The sequence below is a fragment of the Drosophila ananassae genome, chromosome 3L, assembly GCF_017639315.1.
Source record: "Drosophila ananassae strain 14024-0371.13 chromosome 3L, ASM1763931v2, whole genome shotgun sequence".
Taxonomy (NCBI): domain Eukaryota; kingdom Metazoa; phylum Arthropoda; class Insecta; order Diptera; family Drosophilidae; genus Drosophila; species Drosophila ananassae.
The window spans coordinates 4,704,181-4,722,913 of NC_057929.1; the positions used below are offsets into that span (position 1 = coordinate 4,704,181).

The following is an 18,733-nucleotide window of genomic DNA, read 5'->3' on the forward strand; positions in this document are numbered from 1 at the left end:
TGGTGGATACCATGGCGCCAACTGCCATCTTTCAGTTCAACATCCATCCACCATGATCTACAAATTTAGGATAAAAAAGAAGAATATAAAAAGAAATTGCTTTCTATATATTATTCTATATAGCTTTCTTTATTAGTTTCCAAAGAGTATCCAAAAATACAGAGCTTTTTTGGGACTTCTTCAGGTGGAAAGCCTTTTCATGGTCACGGTCGGGGATTATGTAAGCTCTGTAGGGTCTTTTGCTCGACTTTGAAGTGGAAATGGTAATCTCATGCTGATTCCGAGACTTATTCTTCTGAGTCACAGGTTGGGAAGCTCCGAATAAGAACCGAATAATCTGCGATAATTTCACAGGAGTGTTCTCTGGGGCATTACGCAATAGACAGACGCATAATTAGTCCCCTAGCCCGATGAAATAATCCAAGGCGTTTTTTTCAGCACATCCTCCTGTCATTCTCCGAAAGCCAAACTGACCATGAAACGAGAGCGGAACCCCAAGGTGCTGGAACAGGCGAAGTGACAAATCGTCGACCCAGCCCCAGCACCAGCCCCAGAAAACAAAACAAAAATGGGAATCCAAGTGCCAACACCTTAGCTGCCACAAATGCCAGCGAACCACAGCCATCAACCACAGCCACTCAACCACCAGGCACCACCTCTAATAGCCACGATGATCCGGGGCCGGGGCTGGGATCGCGGTTCAGTGCTCTCGCCTCGGCCAGAATGAAGTTCGGGTTGGAGTTCAAATAAATACGGCGCCATCCGCCCCGGGCAGATCATTCGCGGTCTAACACCCGTCTGAGAAGCTTTCAACTCGTCGCGAAAATTGTGCAAGGATATTTTTGATATTTTAGCCAAAAAACCAAGGAAACAATATTATAGAGCCGCAACGCGTGCCGGTGATTTATTTGTGTTCAATTCGGTGGAACGAAGTGAGGCGGTGTAGCTATGAGAGCTTTTATGTTGGTGAGTCCTGAGGTCCACGGATTTTTGTAGATAAAAGATTATTAAAGAGAGTTTAAAGATTAAAGATATTAGAGAAGTTATACAATCTTTTATTGAGAAGAATATAAGTTTCAAATAAAATATATCCCATTAATATTTCAAATCCCCATATCCCATTAATAGGCGTTCAAAGCTTAAAACATTCGTTAAGAATTCGTAATTGAAATATGTGTAACATTCTAGTTGTCATAATGTGGTCCATTTTTTAGACGTTTAGTTTTTATTTATAAAACTAATAAGCCTTTTTTTGAGTTGAATTAAGAAACCTGATAAAATTGATCTTGATTATAAAATAAACATCCTAGCAAAGAAGATTTCTGGCGGCGAACAATATCTGATATATTGAAAAACCTTTGAAACTAAATGGATAACAAGACTTCAGAGGCTTGAATTTTAGAATATTTCAAGGATGGGAGTTTTTTTAAGGAATATGTTTCAAGGTTAAGATAAGTTTTTGAAATAAAGAGGTTTCTATATTTTTCTATGAGAACCAATAGTTTTTTTTGCCAATTTGTGATAAGGACTTTTAAGGCTATTATTATTTCATATCTAAAAACTCTTATATCGGAAAGACCCATACAAATATTGAAACTAAAGCCTTAGGGATATATTTAACTATTATTGTATAATCTTATCAACAATGATTATGAACAATTTAAATATTCACATAATCCATAACATGGCCTCGAAATTGTGTAACTCTTTTGTAGAACAAGTTATGCAACCCCAAAAATATTACCAGACACATGTTATGTAAATTATGGAAAAGACTAAAGAAAAAAACATAAATTCAATTTGGAAAACCCCAAAAACAAAAAACAGAAAGTCATTCATATTATTTCGACGGCAACGACCCTCGGTCATCAAAACAATACATTCATATCCACATTCATATAGTAACTACATATGTGACGGTACTCACTGGAAATATAATTATTCTAATGAAGTTGGCCAGAGTCAGTGACAAGTCACGTCGATCCATCGCCATCGCTATAGCCGTAAGCCAGAATTAAAGCCAAATTCAACACCAATGGCCTGGCCGGAAGTTGTTCCTGATGCTTGGCTAACAAAGCGTGGCGGGCAGCTAGCTAAATATTTTCCATGATTAACTCTCTTCGGGCCGGTCTGGCCATTCAGAAATCTAACCATATGCCACTGGAGTTATGATTCCAATCCAAATCTGATTCATGCAACCATGAGCCATGCTCCGAAATGATGTCAATGCTATTTGGGTACCCGGACTCTAGCACTATCATGTGGAGCTTCGACTTCAACTTCTGGCCCGGCTTTTGGCCAGAAATCCATTGCATAATCAGTGGGGTACCTGATCATATTTCACGCCGACTGGCCACAGTGTTTGTCGTCCATTTTACCACTATTTTAGTGGCTATCAAATGGGGAGGAGAGCACCGGCTTTGTGCCTCCTCAATTACGATCGGAGGCTGATGCTGCCACATTACTCTATTTTGGCCCAGTTGGTTGCCGAACCGTGCGATATGAGGCCTGCCAGTCGATTGCAATAGGCCCCATTCGGAGGCAATTAAAACCAATCGGTTAATGGCGATCGCTTTCTGCTTTCCATTCAGACAATTACCTTTTATTTTTATTACAATCAGAATGTAATCTATTGGATACCATCTATGAGAATTTAAGTTATTGAACTGTCATGACCTGAAAACTTCATAAATGGGCTTTAATTAAAATCAAATACATCTATTGAGTAAATCCTAAAATTATAAAATATCTGAAGATATAGAATGTAAATTTTTAATCCACTTGTTATTTATTAAATCTATTTTTTATCAGTTGCCCTTCTTAGCCCTGCTCGTCTGTGTGCGAGCGGCGGTGACCGGACCCGAGGCTAGGTCCAGTGTGGACTCCAAGGATCGGCAAGTGGCCACCGCGGGTGTGGGAGTCCTGGACTCGGTCCTGCGTGGCAAGAGCCGGCAGTCGCGCTGTGTACGCTGCTACGAGGATCGTGATCGGGATCGTTATTACGGCGGATACTCCAGCCGAACCGGAGACGATTCTCGCGGTAGTTCCTGGTATTATTCCGGGTACGAGGATCGCGGCAGCAGTCGGGATCGTGACTACGACAGGTATTATGACCGTTATCGGTACTACGATGATCGGTATACCCCAAGGACCTACGACCGGTACGAGGGTCGGGGCTACGACGAATACAGGCGTCCCTCGGCCTATGGATCCTACGACAGGGAGCGCGGCTATGGCTACGATAACCGAGATCGATACTACACCGATCGCTATAGTGAAGGTTCGTCTAGGGGTTAGTATAGCTTAGCTTGTTAAGTAATATATCCTTAAAATGATATCCTTTTATTTATAGATCGGTACTACGACCGCTCTCGTTCCGGCTACGATCGCTATGATCCCTACGACCGCTACTACTCCAGGTATGATTTTCGCAACTATCGTCCTTGGGATGAGACCTACAGGTATCCTTCTGTTCTCTTTCTTTTCTTTCGCATACATACATATTCTGTACATATTCTTGTTGTTTTCCCTGTATTTTGTCACTTTCCATCAATGAATTATTTCCTGTTTTTACTTTCTAATTGCATACAAAACCAAAACAACAACAACTACAACATCAAAATACACACCACACCACCACAACAACAACATCAACACTGTGGACACTACGGATGCTTCACTGGCTGCCAAACCAAAATGTTACCCGAAATACTCAAATGCACTGCAAAACCCGCACTCACTACTTTCCGAACGAAATATCCCGTATCCGCCCCATGGGCTCCCGCTCGCCAACTCGACCACCGCTTCCGTTTCCGCTTTCGCGCCATCAGAGGTCAGTCTGGCTTCGATAACTCCGGACGTGGCTATTACTTTGCCACCGATGAGGACGATGGCGATATGAGAAACCGGGGCTCCGGTTACGCCTACAATCGCCCCTCAAACTCGCTGTCCACGCCCTGCGGCCGCATCTCCGGAAATTGTCCTTATGCTGGTGCCGGTTACTCCAAGGTCACGTCCTCGGCCATCGGCAGTGACAGCTCTCGCATCCCGGGACACACCAATGTCCTCGGCTCCGAGGGCGGTGGCTGGACGTACCTGGGAGATCGCGACCGAGACCGGGATCAGGACAAGGTCAGCGGCAAGGGCAGCAGCAGCGGCGGGGGCAGCAGCAGTAGCTCCAACAGCGTCAGCAGCAACGGCAACGGAGGCAGCGGCAGCGGCGGCAGTCGGGATCGGGACAGGGATAGGGATGCACAGAGGTAAGTTGCAGTGGGTGTTGCCCCTGCAACAGCAACACGTTACAGCGTTTGTAAATACTGGAATTTGAAAGGGCTTTCTCTGTCTGAAAATCTTTTGAAATTCCTGATTGTGTCTCATATTGAATTCCTCACACGGATTCGGTTCCGGAATCAGTCTCGGCATTAAGTTAGGCTTGCCCTCTTGTCGCCCCTTATAGCTCTTCCTATGGTGGCCGACCACGTCCTCTAGGCGTCAGCTATCTACTGGAACGGGACTCGGACTCCTCGTCGGATGGCCCTGGAAAGCCGGCGAACCCAGCCGGTGGTGGTGTGGGTGGAGGTGGTGGTACTAATGGTGGTGCTGGTGGCCAGAGCATGCCAATTCCCGCTGCCCAGACAGCCGCCGAGGGAAGTTCCGGCACTGCTGAGCAGTAGAGCTTGCACCGGAAACTGATACGGAACTGGTTCTGAAAATGACGGAAATCGAATCACGACTCCTGGAACCAGAAGATGCGGTGCAGCGGCTGGGATAGCGGCCGGGCCAAGCCGGTGGGCGTGGCATAGCTTAGTTTAACCTTCCATCCGTATTTATGTGTAATTCGTAAGCTAAGTCTCCAAAGAAACTATTTATGTGTGCGGCACAGCTTTGCTTAAAAAATAAACTTCAAAGATCCTCATAACTCTTCGATTCTTGTGGTTTTTGGGGAAATTTTGGAAACAAAGAAAGTATATTTTTATGGAATGTACTGTATGTTTTATTGTTTTATTCTTCAATTCTTAAAAATAAGTTCGTACATTTTTCATCATTATTATTTTTTCAACATACTTTCCTATGAGAGAACCTGAGCTAAAATATAAAAACCAAACAAATAGAAACAATATTTCAAAATCAAGATACAAAACAAACAAATAAAACTAAGGGAAATAAAATGGATTAGGTAAATCGTAAAATTCGAAATCAAAAGTTAAAAAAGAAAATAAATAACGAATATATTTAAAAAAAAATTTAAAATGAAATTTATAATAAATTAAACGAAAATCAAATGCCTAAAAATAATAAACTAATATGACTAGTTAAACGCATAAAAAGGTATTAAAATTAAGGCAGTCTACAAACATATAATCACGGATTAAAAATATAAGAAATTATAATAATTAAATAATATGAAGAATTTTAAATAATGAAATAATAAAGTGAAATGAAGAAAAAATTTAAATACAAAAGATTTTTATAAAATATTGAACAAAAAAACTAAATATGAGAAGAAAAATTGTGTAACAAATATAAAATGTAAAAATGAAGTATATACATATAAATAAAAAAATTATTAAACTTAAAATTATTAATAATAATTTGATAAATAATTACGTAAATTATACAAAAATAATAATAATATCTGAAAAAACACAGTGAAAATAAATATGTATAACAAAAATTAAAGAATAAACAGAAAATTTTAAATTTTAAAAAATAACTCAATGCGAAAACGTTCAATTATATTAAAGAACATCGAAATAAATCGAAAATTAAAAAAAATATAGAGAAATGAAATGCAAAAATGTTTAACAAAAATATATCAGAAGTATTGAATATAATTAAATCATATTAAAAGGGGTCAATTGATCAAAAAAATAGTTTTCAAAGAATATAGTTTTCCATAAATGAAGTAACAGAATTATGAAACAAAAACACAGAAAATTAAAAATCAAAATCAAAGAAAATAGCACAAATGTTTAAAATATAGATCACAGAAAATGCGTAATAAAATATAAATTATGTGAAAAGAAAAATAATAAAATAAATTATTGAGATAATACAAATATACAAAAAAACGTGAATTGAAAAGAAAATAATTAATTATAAACAAAAAAGTACTTACCAATTCATAAGAAGAACTTAACAGTAAATCATAAATATTTTAGAAATCCAAATAAGGAGTTTCAAATTAAAAAAATCTGTGAAAAAAATACTTAAAAAGAAACCACATTTTAAACAAATTTAACTTAAACAAATTCATAACGAATCAAAATTATAAACGAAATTAACGAAATTCAATTTTGTTAAATAAACCAAGGCATAAATAAAAAGGTAATACTGTGAAAAAAATTCTTTTAAAAATATAAATAATAATAAAACAAAAGAAATATAAATACACAATTAATCAAACCAATTTGCAAACAAAAAAATTAAATTGAAAAAGCTCAAGGAACCTCATGAACAAAACAATTATTTTTTAACAAAAACAGCATTGCTATTGGCAATATACGTTGATGAAACTTTCCTAATGATCTTTTCTTGAATTTATAGTTTAAATTTAATTTGGAAACCTTCGTCAAGGATATTGTTAAACCAACAAATTTATCTCAAAACCATTTAACAAAAAAACAGCAACAAAAACTAAAATAATAGCAAAACTAAAAAGGCACAAAAATATTTGAAACTAAAATTTAATTTAAGGGTTTTAGAAACTGTGTGATACAATTTCAGGAAGTACGATCTCTTGACATCCTCGTGACATCCTTGGGTAAGGTCCTTGATGTTTGTTTTTGGATTTTCTTTTTCAAAAGAAGACTTTTTTCAAAATTAGTTTTTTTCTATTGATGTTATGTTTTGTTTTTGAAAGTCTGTTTGCTTTTATATGATGTAAGTTTGAAATTTCAGTTAAATTATTGTCATTGTAACAATAATACCATTTAGATGTCACAACTACATTTTGTTTTCTGGTGTGTCTGATGGTTTTTATAGGATTTATTAGTATTATGTTCTGCTATTGTCGTATTTCGGGCGTGATGATACACAAACCCATTTTTTGAAGGATTTTTCAGCAGATCTCTTGAAGTCTTGATGAAATAATAAAATCTGTTTTGATTCGAAATATCTCTTAGTGTTTGGTTCAAGTTTTGAAAAAAATATTTATCTTGTTTTTGATCAGTTTTCAAATCGTATCCTGTTGCTGATTTCTGAAAATTTTTATGATCGTCAGCAGCACTGTAAATTTTTTTATTGTGCCCCTGGGATCCTGTAAATGACACGAATCTTCAGCTTTGCAATTAAATTTTTCACTTTTATCTTACTTACAAGATCACCAAAACGGGAAGAAGGTGTGATATACTTTTTAGCTTTTTTTTAATAAACACAACTTTAGTTAACGGCTAAGGCCGCCACATAAAGTGGCGGCTCAGCTCTGATCTACGAGCCTGGTGACTTCACTCGATAGTTTCTTGAACAGAACTGTGCTGTAATGCCGATCCGATCGGGGTTTTATACTCTTCGAGAGTAATCCACCACCAAAAACACAATACCATTGAAAATACTTTCGCATGACGCAGGCGTGCCGGCAGAAGGGGAACCCAGGAGCCCGGGAACCCTGGAATTTTCTGGATAGTGGGAACCCGGTTGGGGTGCGTGCTGTTGGGCCATGAAAATAACAAAACGAGGGTTAGCTTCAAGAAACATGAATTCAATTGAAAATGTTTATTTCATTTTTATGCTGGTATGTCCCCGGTATCTTTGTTTTCTTCGCGGCACTGGTGGAGGGTTGGATTCGGGTTAGGTCACCCCCAGTTAACGCGACTCTGCTTTGTGGGAACCGATCCGACATGATCTACGACTACCAGTTGAGTGCATAATAATTAGTCAAGATTTTTCCCGTTCGTTTTCTCACGCTCCTGGTAATTTTCTTAGATCCTGTGGCGAAAATCTCCCCGAAAGGTGTTCACCCAGAGCATTTCACAACAGTTCGCAACAAGAAATGATAACAAAGAAAGTGTATAGGGGCTGGGGCAGGGCAACCATTAGGGTGGATTTTTTGGCTCCTGTGTCAGTTTGCCAGCTACTGGTTCGTACATTTATATCATACAGATCGATTTATGCTGGTTGCATTTAATTTCATTTAGGACTCTTGTGGGATCATCAATTAAACATGATTTTTGCTACTGGCCATATGCGGGCGCTTTAAAGTCCCAAGGTGCAGCTGCAAGGGTATCCTTGAGGCGGGTGGGCTCGCACGGGACTCTAGAAGTATTATGGGAACAACTCTACTGGGTCAAATAATATCCAATTCATCCAATCGGATGAAAATTGGCCAAGATATGGCCTTCGCAGTGGGTCATATTGGGGTCTCCATGCATTTTCAACATTTTGAAGGGGACCCATCAGAAAAATTGACAAAAAATTGAAAAAATATTTTGTTCTCAGATTTTGATGCAGATTTATGGAGAATCGATCCACAAATCGTTTAAGGTATTCCGCTCGAGAATCGGATGAAAATTGGCCAAGATATGGCCTTCGCAGTGGGTCATATTGGGGTCTCCATGCATTTTCAACATTTTGAAGGGTCCCCATCAGGAAAATTCTCAGATTTTGATGCAGATTTATGGAGAATCGATCCAAAAATCGTTTAAATTATTCCGCTCGAGAATCAGATGCAAATTGGCCAAGATATAGTCTTCGCAGTGGGTCACATTGGGGTCTCCATGCATTTTCAACATTTTGAAGGGTCCCCATCAGGAAAATTGACAAAAAATTGAAAAAATATTTTGTTCTCAGATTTTGATGCAGATTTATGGAGAATCGATCTACAAATCGTTTAAGATACTCCGCTCGAGAATCGGATGAAAATTGGCCAAGATATGGCCTTCGCAGTGGGTCATATTGGGGTCTCCATGCATTTTCAACATTTTAAAGGGAACCCATCAGAAAAAATTGACAAAAAATTGAAAAAATATTTTGTTGTCAGATTTTGATGCAGATTTATGGAGAATCGATCCACAAAACGTTTAAGGTATGCCCCTCGAGAATCGGATGAAAATTGGCCAAGATATAGCCATCGCTGGAGTCCAGTTTGTACTTCCAATATAATGATATATATAGTACAACTATTTTTGAAAAGTATCGTCTCAAAAAGGTTTAAATTCCAAAAAAGGCATATTATTTGGAGATGTTGTAGAACAATAAGATGTTAATTTTATATGCTTCAAAGGGCATATTTCATTCGTTTCCCGAAGAATTATGATTGTCTTGTTTCCAAAAATAGAGATAGAGTCGCAGTTACACCTTGATTCTCCGTATAGGAAACTCTCCAAAAAACTATCAAAGAAATCGGTTTCGGCGAGGGCTCTCCACCTCTAGGGTGGTAGTATTTTTGGCGATAGTGCACCTTATCAATGAGTCCATAACAGATAAGGAACCCACTCGCATATCAGTGGGAGCACTTCATTCCGCAGAGTTTAGTTTATTTTTACTCACTTTCTAGTTAAGTTCGTGTCAGTTACCGGCATTTTCCACCATTATTTACGGAAAATGCGACGGATTTCCTACTGGCTGCGTCCCAGGGTGACGCATATCGCCTTTCTGGTGTTTCTCGTCTATATATTTCTTCTCGTCGGCTATAAATTCCTACAAGTGAGTGAGACAAATTGGCTGCATTCAATTAGAAACAAATATTCGTTGTCAAGAAGACATCCGGACCTCTTTAAAGTATTTAATGGTTTGAATAATTAATATTTCGCCTTTGAGTATCGTAAAACGAAAGGAAAAGCTAGACAAATATTTTTGTTTTGATGGGGAAAATAACGTGGGGGAATGGCTTGGCACAGTGGGATAGATGGGGTTAGAAGTGGCTTAAAATTTAATATATTGAGTAAATTAAGTGGTTTGGAAAATAGTTTGGTAATCAATTAACATTGTAACATATCTATGGGTTTTACAAATTTATTAAAATATATTAGATAGAATATAAAATAAAAATGTTAAATAAAAACTATAAGAAAGTATAAATTACTATGATTACAATGTATAATGACTAGTTCCAAGTACCAAGTCTAAGAAAAGGTTTTTTGAAAGGTGGCATTCCACTGTCCCCAAACTTATTTAAATGAAGCATCAAGTGGTCATCGCCTTTTCCCCAGTCCCTGCCCCAAACTGGCCAAGACAAATGTATTAAATGTGGCAATTATACATAAACATGTGTCCGAATAAAAGATATTCGGATGCCTGTATGTATGCTGGCATGTGCCTATATATAATTGATATATTTTCATTTTCAATAATAAAAGTGGAGGATGTTGGCCGTATATTTACTTAAAAATAGCTTGGAAAAGGCGACGCTGACTCACCCAGACATGGACACTCCAATCGAGAGACAAACGTACAATTTATTAAGTCCTCAGCCACCGGCCCCATTCCATCTAACCCCAAGCCATCAACCCCACCGCCACCCACCATGGAGTACGGCCTCTTACAAGGGCCTCCCCCTCTCGTCGAGGCGGCGCCCCTGCTCGGCTACTGCGCTGCCACAGCGCTGCTGCTGCTCTGCTCCAAGGCTGCCCCGCCATTTGATGACAGCGTCCATGGACAGAGGCGCCAGTTTGATGCGAGGCGTGCGTTGATTAACTTGTTGCATACGCGTCCTGGAGAAAAGCGGGAAAGTGTCTTCCCCAATCCTCCCAAACTCCTCCGCCGGCGCCTCTTTGTGGCAAAGTGTGTGACTGTGTCTGTGTGTGTCTATGTGTGTGTGAGCCATAATTATTTGCGTATTGTGGGGCGTCAAGTGAACTTGCGGTTAGGTGGGTCAGTGGAAGAGACAGGGCCAAAGAATGCCGAGGGCATACACAAGAAGAAAATATAATTCACAATAAAAAATAAAAATTAACAAAAAAAATGAAGATAATACTTATGACTGATATTTTGCCTTTAAAAATTAAAGTAAAAAAGTAATCACTTCCATTTGGTTTAAATATAAAATATCCATCCTGCAGAGGCTCTAACCTGTAACTAAAAAGTTAATCAAATCAGGATATAATTGAGTTACCCTCGTAACAAAGTAGTTCCTGTAGACACCTGACAGTGACTGGCTGGCAGGAGTGGTGGCCAGTATTTTGCGGTGTGGTGATGACACTGAAGGGTCGCCCCCAAAGCAGAAGACATACCTGCAACAACAAGCCCGCGTGCTATCGCTAATCGATGGCCGGCCATCAAGAACGGCGCTAAGCAAATAAGCAACAGGAGGTGCCTTTGGGGTTGGCCCGAGCTTGTGGCTTGGATTTGAGACTCGCGGACACCGCGACACCCGAGTGGAGACGTTGCTGCCCCAATCGCAGTCTCGCTGCCGCAATCGCAGTCGCTGCCGCCGTCACTGTCGCTGTCGACGCCCACGCAACGCTCAACAATAAGGCTAGAAATAAATAAACAGTTTTTAGTTGCTGTCGGCGATTCCTGAGGAGAGGATCGACTTTTGGGTGAAATGTTGGCCGCCCAGGAGAACCGCTTTCAGTATGTGTACTTCATGCTCTCCGGCCTGGTGGCCACCGCCATGCTCATCCTGGTCTACATCTCCATGAGCTCGAGCCTTGTGAGTGTGGGGCGTGGAGTCCTTGAGGGATCCCTTGGTTTCTCTTTACTAAAACTATCATCCTATTATTCCTAATTGCAGAATGAACGACTGCGTGAGGACTTGGCCAAAACCCAGCGCCAGCTCCCCTTTGAGAAACCAAATCCTCACTGGGACTACTCCAATAGTTGGCGCAGGATTGGAAACGCCTCCCTCCGGCATGAGATCTACTCGGCCTACTTTGATGTCAGGACGGATATTGTAGGTGAGAAACGGAAGGACTATTTAAAGAAACTTTATAATTTATAATACATATCCTTTACAGGAAGTGTTCGCTTGGATGAGGAACAAATCACCATAGGATCCTTGCGCATTTTCGCTGTGCTGCCGGAGCGCCTTCGTGACTACTCCTTGAGCTGCATTGTGCGCTTTGCGGACTTCACCAGCCAGGAGATCGTGGCTGAGGAGGCGGGAGCCATGCACGAGGTTCACAACAACACCTTCGCCGCCTGGAGCATCATGTGTCCACTGCATGCCTCCCGTCGGGATCCACTGCGTCTGCCCCAGGCTGTGGCGCTGACCTACTCCTCCAATAGATTGAGTCACCTCAGTCCCACCTTTGTGCAGATCAGGTGGGTTTCTTAATTGATTCCTTCTTAATTGAAGGAATCCCAAGGAATCACGATTAATTGGAATATCCTTTAGTTACCCCCGCAACATGACGGATCTGTTTTCTAAATCCCGACCCACCATCTCCGTTTGTGTGGGTCCTGTCCAGGACAACTACTCCAATGTGCTGCGTCTGGTGGAGTTCGTGGAGATGTATCGGCTGCAGGGCGCCAGCCACTTCTACTTCTACTATTTGGAGGCCAGCGAGGATGTGCGTCGTGTCCTGGAGTACTACCACCGCAAGGGACTGGCCGACGTGTTCGAATGGAATGTGGGTGCCCATCTCCAGGATCTGCACTATGCCGGCATTGTGGCGCAATTTAATGACTGCGTCTACCGGGCGAACGTGGTGGACAACTACCGGTATGCGGCAGTGGTGGACCTGGACGAAGTGATGATGCCGCTGAAGCACAACTCCCTCGCGGACTATCTGCGCCAGTGCGATGAGGGTCGAACTGCCGGCTTCGTCTTCCGGAACGTCTTCTTCCATCGCCGGGACAGCAACGACACCTTCAACGCCCCCGCCCACGTCCTCAACCGTCTGCTCTACACTCAGTCGAAGGTGAAGCGCACCCTGGAGGTCATGCCCGCCCACGTCCGCAGCAAGGTGGTGGTTAATGCCCGGGCCATTGTGGAGATGGGCAACCATCAGGTCTACCGTTCCGCACCCGGGTATGCGGACCACGTGGTCCATCCGACGGTGGGTCTGTTGTTCCACTACCGCGACAAATGCATCAACTGCAAAATGGTTCTGATCGTGGACTACACGGCCCGGAGATTCGGTTCGCTGCTCTTCGATCGTGTGGACAACACGTGCCTGGAGGTCTTCATGGATCGCCGGGGCATCTGTGAGCTGGCGTAGCCTCCATCTGTTTCTGTTTATGGGGTATCTGTATCTCTATCTCTGCCTCGAGGGTGACGCCCCCAAAAAACATAATAACCAACACAGAGATCTCTTCTTCAGTTGAGTGCGTGGCCTTTGCCCGACGACATGCTGAAGTTCTGCTCGCTGCGAAAATCCAAGGAGCCGGCGGATCCTGCCACTCCGGCTCCGAAAGTGACCAAGAGTGTACGACAAATTAGCCTAAGTCCTAATCTAGCTAGCTGTTCCTCTCTAAGTGTTATGCCGTAATAAATTGTGCTTTAAGTGACTTGTGATGTAATCCGAATTGTTTTGCTTTCTGGTTCTCTATTTTCCACCTCGCATCCTCGAATCCACTTCCACTCCCGACCCCTCCATTAGTCATCGTTGCGGTTGAAGGATGTCCCGCTGAACGACACCCAGCTGCTCCGCGTCCTCCAGGCTCAGCGGGAGCGGGGTCCTTTGATTTTGGCCCTAAGCAGGTGAGCTCCCAACCCCCAAATGGTTCATATCGCTCCGGGTGAGAACTTCCCCATTATTTCCGCCCGTTTTTTTAGTGCAGCGAGCAAGCCGGATGCCTGCCGGAAGTGCGGAACACCCTTCGAAGGCCGCCAGCTCGTGGGGAATGGCACAACAGGTGAGTCAGAGCTCTCTCTCGCCAGCGGCATGCTATTTTAATCCCGGATCACCGTAAATACCTCGCGTCCATACTCATGCCCCATTGTCTAACAAGTGGTGTTTTATTCGCATGACACCTGCAACTCCCTTGAGATTTTTAATTAGCCTAAAACGAAATCAGAACCGTGATTACTTTCCCTAATTGTTTTAGTAAACTTAAGAATGCCCTAGAGACCATGACATTAGTGACATTGCACTTCGTAAACTCTGCCAACGCATAAACGCCAACAAACCATAAACGGTTTAATGACTAGAGTCCAGAACAGCGGAACAGCATTGGGAATATAATAACTAAAGTGCATGCCAAACCGCCTCGAAGTGAACCCCTTTCCATCCCTCTAATGGGACTCTTGCCTCCGCCCCTGCCACTGGCCCGTTGGAGCTTGACGACGCGAACGCCACGCCGATGACAATGACGCTGGTATTATGTGTTTATGGGGGAGTGTGACAGGCCGTGGTGGTGGGAGGGTATTGGAGGGTACTGGAGGAGGGTGGTCAGGGCCTAAGCCTAAGCCGGCAAAACATAAAAAATATAGTCTACATAAGAGAGAGAGAGGGCAGCTACGGAAGTTAAAGGTTGAATTAATAAAGGAAGGGATGGGTATTAGAGGGTTGGATTTAATTCCATTACTAGTTTTATTTATTTGTAATTTATTAATTAAAATATTTAAGCAAAAGAGTCTTAGGAAAGCTATACACTTAAATTTTTACCAAACTTCCCTCTCTTGAAATAAAATAAAAGTAAGCCTACTGGAACTCCTTGATCGCCCCACGGCCACCCGCAATATCGTCATCCTCATTCATCGACTGTCTCCACTCCAGACATCTGTCTGTTCATGTCGACCCCGTCCTGCCCCCCATCTCCCAGCCACCCATCCGCTGCTAGTTCGTCAGTGTGTGTGTGAGTCACAGTCGCAGTTGCAGCTCCAATTCTCCGGCTCTCCAGCCTCTCCGGCCCTAAACCAGATGCGCACATGCTGCGGCACAATGCACTGTCAATGATTGGATTCTTTTGTTCTGTTTTGCTGGCCAGGCCCAGTCCCAGGCCTTGCCACCTCCACCTCCATCGCCTTCCTCCACCACATCGCCAGTCCCATTCCCAATGGCACCCCCACTCTTGCCCAGAACTGACCCTCCGACCCTCGCTGTGCATTTGTGTGTGAATTTATGCATACAAATTTGAAAAATATCGGATCTGTGGTCCGTGCTCAGCCGAACGCGGAACGCAAAACGGAAAAACGACGTCGACGACAACTAAAATTTAGTATAGTTATAAGGGCAGTGAGTTACCCTGTAACTGTATTTTATTTTGGGGGGAAGTATCTATGTCCGTTTTATAGATAGATTTTAAAGATAGTACGAAGATATATTTCGAAAAATGATATTTACGCTGGAAATTTGAAGGATTTATGGGTTTTTATACTAATATCTTATAGAACCAACTATGAGGTTTAACTAATTTTGGGGATAAAAAAACTCTATATATTAGTTAAAAAATATAAGGGAAAACTTGATAGATGTTATGTATAGAACTTAGTTAAAATCTTTAAATAAATTTTGTAATTTCTCGATGTTCAGATACTTTTTTCATCATATAGATACATCAGATACTTTTTTAGATATCTCTATGGGAAGTCTTATTCTGACAACTCAAGTATAGATTATAGTAATATATAGTGCCTAAATTTTAAATCCTCCTTAGAACCAACCTCCTTGGAAACCCAAATACCCATCAGATACTATTACTGAGCATCACAATGGCAAAACATCAACAAGTCACGGCTCTAAGCCGGCTACAACAACAACATCACATCCACTGCAAACATTGGGGACCAGTCCGCACCCACCACTCGACGTCGTCGTTGTCGACGCTGGCATCTCTGCCTGCGCCGGCAGAACAGAGACTGCGACTGAGGCAGAGGCAGAGGAGCAGCAACAAGTCAGGCACCAGCGTCGCACTAATCAACAGGCGACTCTTGCTCTCTGCCGCTGCTCTGCCATTCTGCTTGTTTGCTGCTGGCTTGCTTTTTGCTTTTTTGTGTGTTTGTGTTATTCGATACCGTAGGCCCCAAGCGATTTAGTTACTATAGAAGTTTTGCCAAGTCAAGTCGTGAGCGAAAATCCATCTATATATTCGTATCTATCTTTCGATCTATCGGTTCTTTTCGCGGGCGGTGATCGTCAAGTTCAGTGGCAACAGAACCCAAAAGCGTAAACAGTTAAAACGGTCGCGTGAAATGAATTAGCACACCGTTGAGTTGTGCAAAAAATTATATATTAAAAGTCAGGCAACAGCACTTACAAAGTGAGTTACCCGAAATAGTCTAAGCCAATTGTCTCTCCCCTAAAACGAAAAATCCGTTCAGAGATTGAGTTTGGCGCCCGTTTTTGAAAAGTTATTCTGTGCTTCTGCCTGTGTGTTAGTGGGCCAAGAAGGTTTTGACCCACAAACCAAAGCGAATACCTATACCCCAATGGAATAATCAATTGTCATACCTTAGTGGCTTCATTAACTATTTAAATCAATCGGTTTATCGGTTTCCAATTTAAAATTCAACTGATAGGCAGACCGAATGCAGACCCAATTTGGGTTAATTATTGTCTATGCTGTCTGGTTGATAATAATACACCAAAAATGGCACAAATCTATATATAAATATATACTATATAAAGTTTGTGCATATATGTGATTTTAATTCGTTTTAAATTATACAGTGCAACCCTTTTTCCTCTCTATGGTCATAGTTCAATTAAGTCTCTAATGACCGGATGCCATATAACTATGTAGAGTGTATCTTTGTATCTGTGAGTGTGTGTTTGGCATGCAAATGAAGCCAGAATTTCGGTTTGATTTAATTGTAAAATTAGAATTTATAGAAATTAATTTTCAACCGGGATCTGGCTGCCCCTGAAAGTTGAGTTCATAATTCAATTGGGCACTTGGGCACTTGGGCACACCCAGATCGCGTTCATGATTAATTATAATTTCTATTCGGCATTCTTCTATCGCTCTCTGGCATTGAAGCAGAAAGAAAGCCATTGCAAATAGCCAACCGTTTCCATGTACTATTATTATTCTACTTTTGTTTACCGTTCCACGACGACGTCGACACAATAACAATTTTTGATAAGCCCCTCTAGCTGGCGAAAATTCAAAATTTGTGTTTGCCCTCTTGGCTCCTCGTTGGCAAATACAAAAAAAAAAAAGTAAAAACAAAAATAAATGAAACCAACACTAGGAAATTTTTACTGTCAATTGCTAAAAGCGATAAAAAGACACTAAAAGTCTGAGAGGGAAAGAGTGCGATTGCGACTCTACAAAAACCATAATAAATTTTTGAAAAATTACCAAAGCAATGCTAGTATATAGGCTCTCATTAAAAAGTTAGAATTGATATGTCCTCGAACTGGAATAGTTGACAAGTTCTTTGTTTTGACTTGAATCGATTATAAAAGAAAGGCGACCTAGATAATGGGACATTTAATTTTTAACTAGCAGCTGTTCATTGTCTCAAGAGGTTCTCCATATAATTTGTACACAATTTAACGAAATTATCGCCTTCGGTTCGGCAGTGACTCAATGGCGTCCGGTCATCGACATGGGGAAACACTCCTTGGCATTACAATGGAGGCCCTTTTGGGTTTTTTGGTTTGAATTTTTGCGGTTTCGGGTTACCTGTGTGGGAAGTGACCAGTGCGGTGGGGTCTGGGCGGGGGAAACAACACTCAATTTATTTGTCGGGTATCAATTTTAATGGCTTTTGTCGCATTAATGTGCCATGAAACATAAATGAATGATATCGATCGTTGGCCAGGCCGGGACGTGGCTTTAAAGTTTGGTTTTGGGTTACAAAAAAATGAAATTAATGTTGATTTGAATGGGATTTATAAAAGGGGTGTGGTTTTAGTTGATACTTTATTTAAAAGTTTTTGAAAAAGTGTAATATTTATAAACAAGGTCAGTTGTGGCTTGGTTTTCTTAGCAAACGAAGTCTACTTTTAGGCGTATTTTAAATACAAATTTGGTTTGTAGAGGATGCACCTTAAGCCATAAGATTCACAAACAATTAAAACTAAAAGTGCCAAAAATGCTAATTCCACAAAAAGCAATAAAGAACTAAAAGCCTACTTCGCCTTCTGTTCTCCTTTTTTGGCTAATTTAGTCTAATATACACCTTCGAAATTGGTAACTTAATGCGAGCGAGTGATGGTGTCATGTTTGGTTTTTTTGGTAGCGCCCCCGCAGCTCGACCCCAACCGAACCTTTCCAAAAACTGTCTAACCATGTCTTGGCTGGCCTGGCCATTATTTCATTATGATAATTTTTGTGTTTCGTCGCGGCTATCTGTCGCTATAAAGCCGTTTTGCCGCCGCTCAGCTGACACAGCTGCTGGCCTGGCTGGCTGGCCTTTTGTTATTGTCGCGGCATTTTGGCAACGACATCGCCAAACAAAGTTTAGTATTGAATTGTGATTCAGTATCTGAAAAGACGACGCAAACAAATAGAACCAACGAATATAGAATTTTTGACAATGCAATTAGCGTGAATTTGTTATTTAGCAACGAACTGTTTCGGTTATATAATATTATATTCATTGTTTGCAGTTCAAGTTCCCAAATAAATCATTAAGCGAAAAGCTTGAACAAATATTGATAAACATAATTTTGAGATTTTTGTGTCCAGAATTCCTTATCGCTACTCTTGATTTGATTCCCACCCGTGTATGTTGAACGATAAGTTAAACTTGAACTAACATTTAGTGATTATATTACAGTGAATACTTGAAGAAAAATATTCCAAAAAATATTCAAAAATAAAATTCAATTTTCCAGCTATTTGTTTACAATTTATTCAATTTTATGTTTACGCAAAAATGAATTATAAAATCTGAAACAAAACCCCACACTTTTCAAAATATTCCTTTGTTTATGAAACTTTACATTTTATAATTCAA

The 18,733-nt window shown here is 41.0% G+C and overlaps 3 protein-coding genes and 1 long non-coding RNA gene across 10 annotated transcripts in view; 3 read left to right on the forward strand and 1 right to left on the reverse strand.

Moving 5' to 3' along the window:
- The first annotated feature begins 105 nt into the window (after positions 1–105).
- On the forward strand, positions 106–4,918 carry LOC6495633 (glycine-rich RNA-binding protein RZ1C). Of its 5 annotated transcripts, none has more exons than XM_044715455.1 (5): positions 106–966; positions 2,812–3,292; positions 3,353–3,461; positions 3,831–4,259; positions 4,431–4,635. In XM_044715455.1, exons 1-5 carry the CDS (start codon positions 949–951, stop codon positions 4,486–4,488), a joined length of 1,095 nt encoding a protein of 364 aa, XP_044571390.1. In that variant the 5' UTR covers positions 106–948; the 3' UTR covers positions 4,489–4,635. The 5 variants fall into 5 exon arrangements, with proteins under 5 accessions (XP_044571390.1, XP_044571391.1, XP_032307093.1 ...); XM_044715456.1 differs by having other exon boundaries at positions 110–966; positions 3,353–3,419; XM_032451202.2 differs by having other exon boundaries at positions 122–966; positions 4,457–4,918.
- Positions 4,919–6,742: 1,824 nt separating this feature from the next.
- Positions 6,743–7,653, reverse strand: LOC116654719. Its single transcript, XR_004309894.2, has 2 exons — positions 7,318–7,653; positions 6,743–7,258 (listed from the first exon to the last, which is right to left on the reverse strand). It is a non-coding gene; the product is annotated as an uncharacterized LOC116654719 (long non-coding RNA).
- Positions 7,654–9,407: 1,754 nt separating this feature from the next.
- LOC6495634 lies at positions 9,408–13,401 on the forward strand. 2 transcript variants are annotated; one of them, XM_014907900.3, is made up of 4 exons: positions 9,408–9,642; positions 11,672–11,834; positions 11,895–12,201; positions 12,275–13,401. In XM_014907900.3, exons 1-4 carry the CDS (start codon positions 9,541–9,543, stop codon positions 13,098–13,100), a joined length of 1,398 nt encoding a protein of 465 aa, XP_014763386.1. In that variant the 5' UTR covers positions 9,408–9,540; the 3' UTR covers positions 13,101–13,401. The 2 variants fall into 2 exon arrangements, with proteins under 2 accessions (XP_014763386.1, XP_001959267.1); XM_001959231.4 differs by lacking the exon at positions 9,408–9,642 and adding an exon at positions 10,378–11,590.
- Positions 13,098–18,733, forward strand: part of LOC6495636 (sorbin and SH3 domain-containing protein 1) — a 37,646-nt gene continuing 32,010 nt past the window's right edge. The window contains exons 1-3 of one of the 2 annotated variants that reach the window (XM_032450401.2): positions 13,098–13,307; positions 13,482–13,582; positions 13,658–13,737. In XM_032450401.2, the coding sequence (XP_032306292.2) occupies positions 13,230–13,307; positions 13,482–13,582; positions 13,658–13,737 (259 nt within the window). In that variant the 5' untranslated portion in view covers positions 13,098–13,229. The remainder of the gene's footprint in view (positions 13,308–13,481; positions 13,583–13,657; positions 13,738–18,733) is intronic. The other variant, XM_014907904.3, reaches the window with a different exon arrangement.

What these genes read in the sequence shown, in the direction of transcription:
- LOC6495633 (XM_032451202.2), top strand. An exon ending in TAGTGAAGGTTCGTCTAGGG is followed by an intron (nt 3,293 to 3,352) that starts GTTAGTATAGCT and finishes TTTTATTTATAG; the next exon opens with ATCGGTACTACGACCGCTCT. An exon ending in AGGGATAGGGATGCACAGAG is followed by an intron (nt 4,260 to 4,456) that starts GTAAGTTGCAGT and finishes CGCCCCTTATAG; the next exon opens with CTCTTCCTATGGTGGCCGAC.
- LOC6495634 (XM_001959231.4), top strand. Translation starts at nt 11,483, where the DNA reads ATGTTGGCCGCCCAGGAGAACCGCTTTCAGTATGTGTACTTCATGCTC. An exon ending in TGTCAGGACGGATATTGTAG is followed by an intron (nt 11,835 to 11,894) that starts GTGAGAAACGGA and finishes TATCCTTTACAG; the next exon opens with GAAGTGTTCGCTTGGATGAG. An exon ending in CCCACCTTTGTGCAGATCAG is followed by an intron (nt 12,202 to 12,274) that starts GTGGGTTTCTTA and finishes AATATCCTTTAG; the next exon opens with TTACCCCCGCAACATGACGG.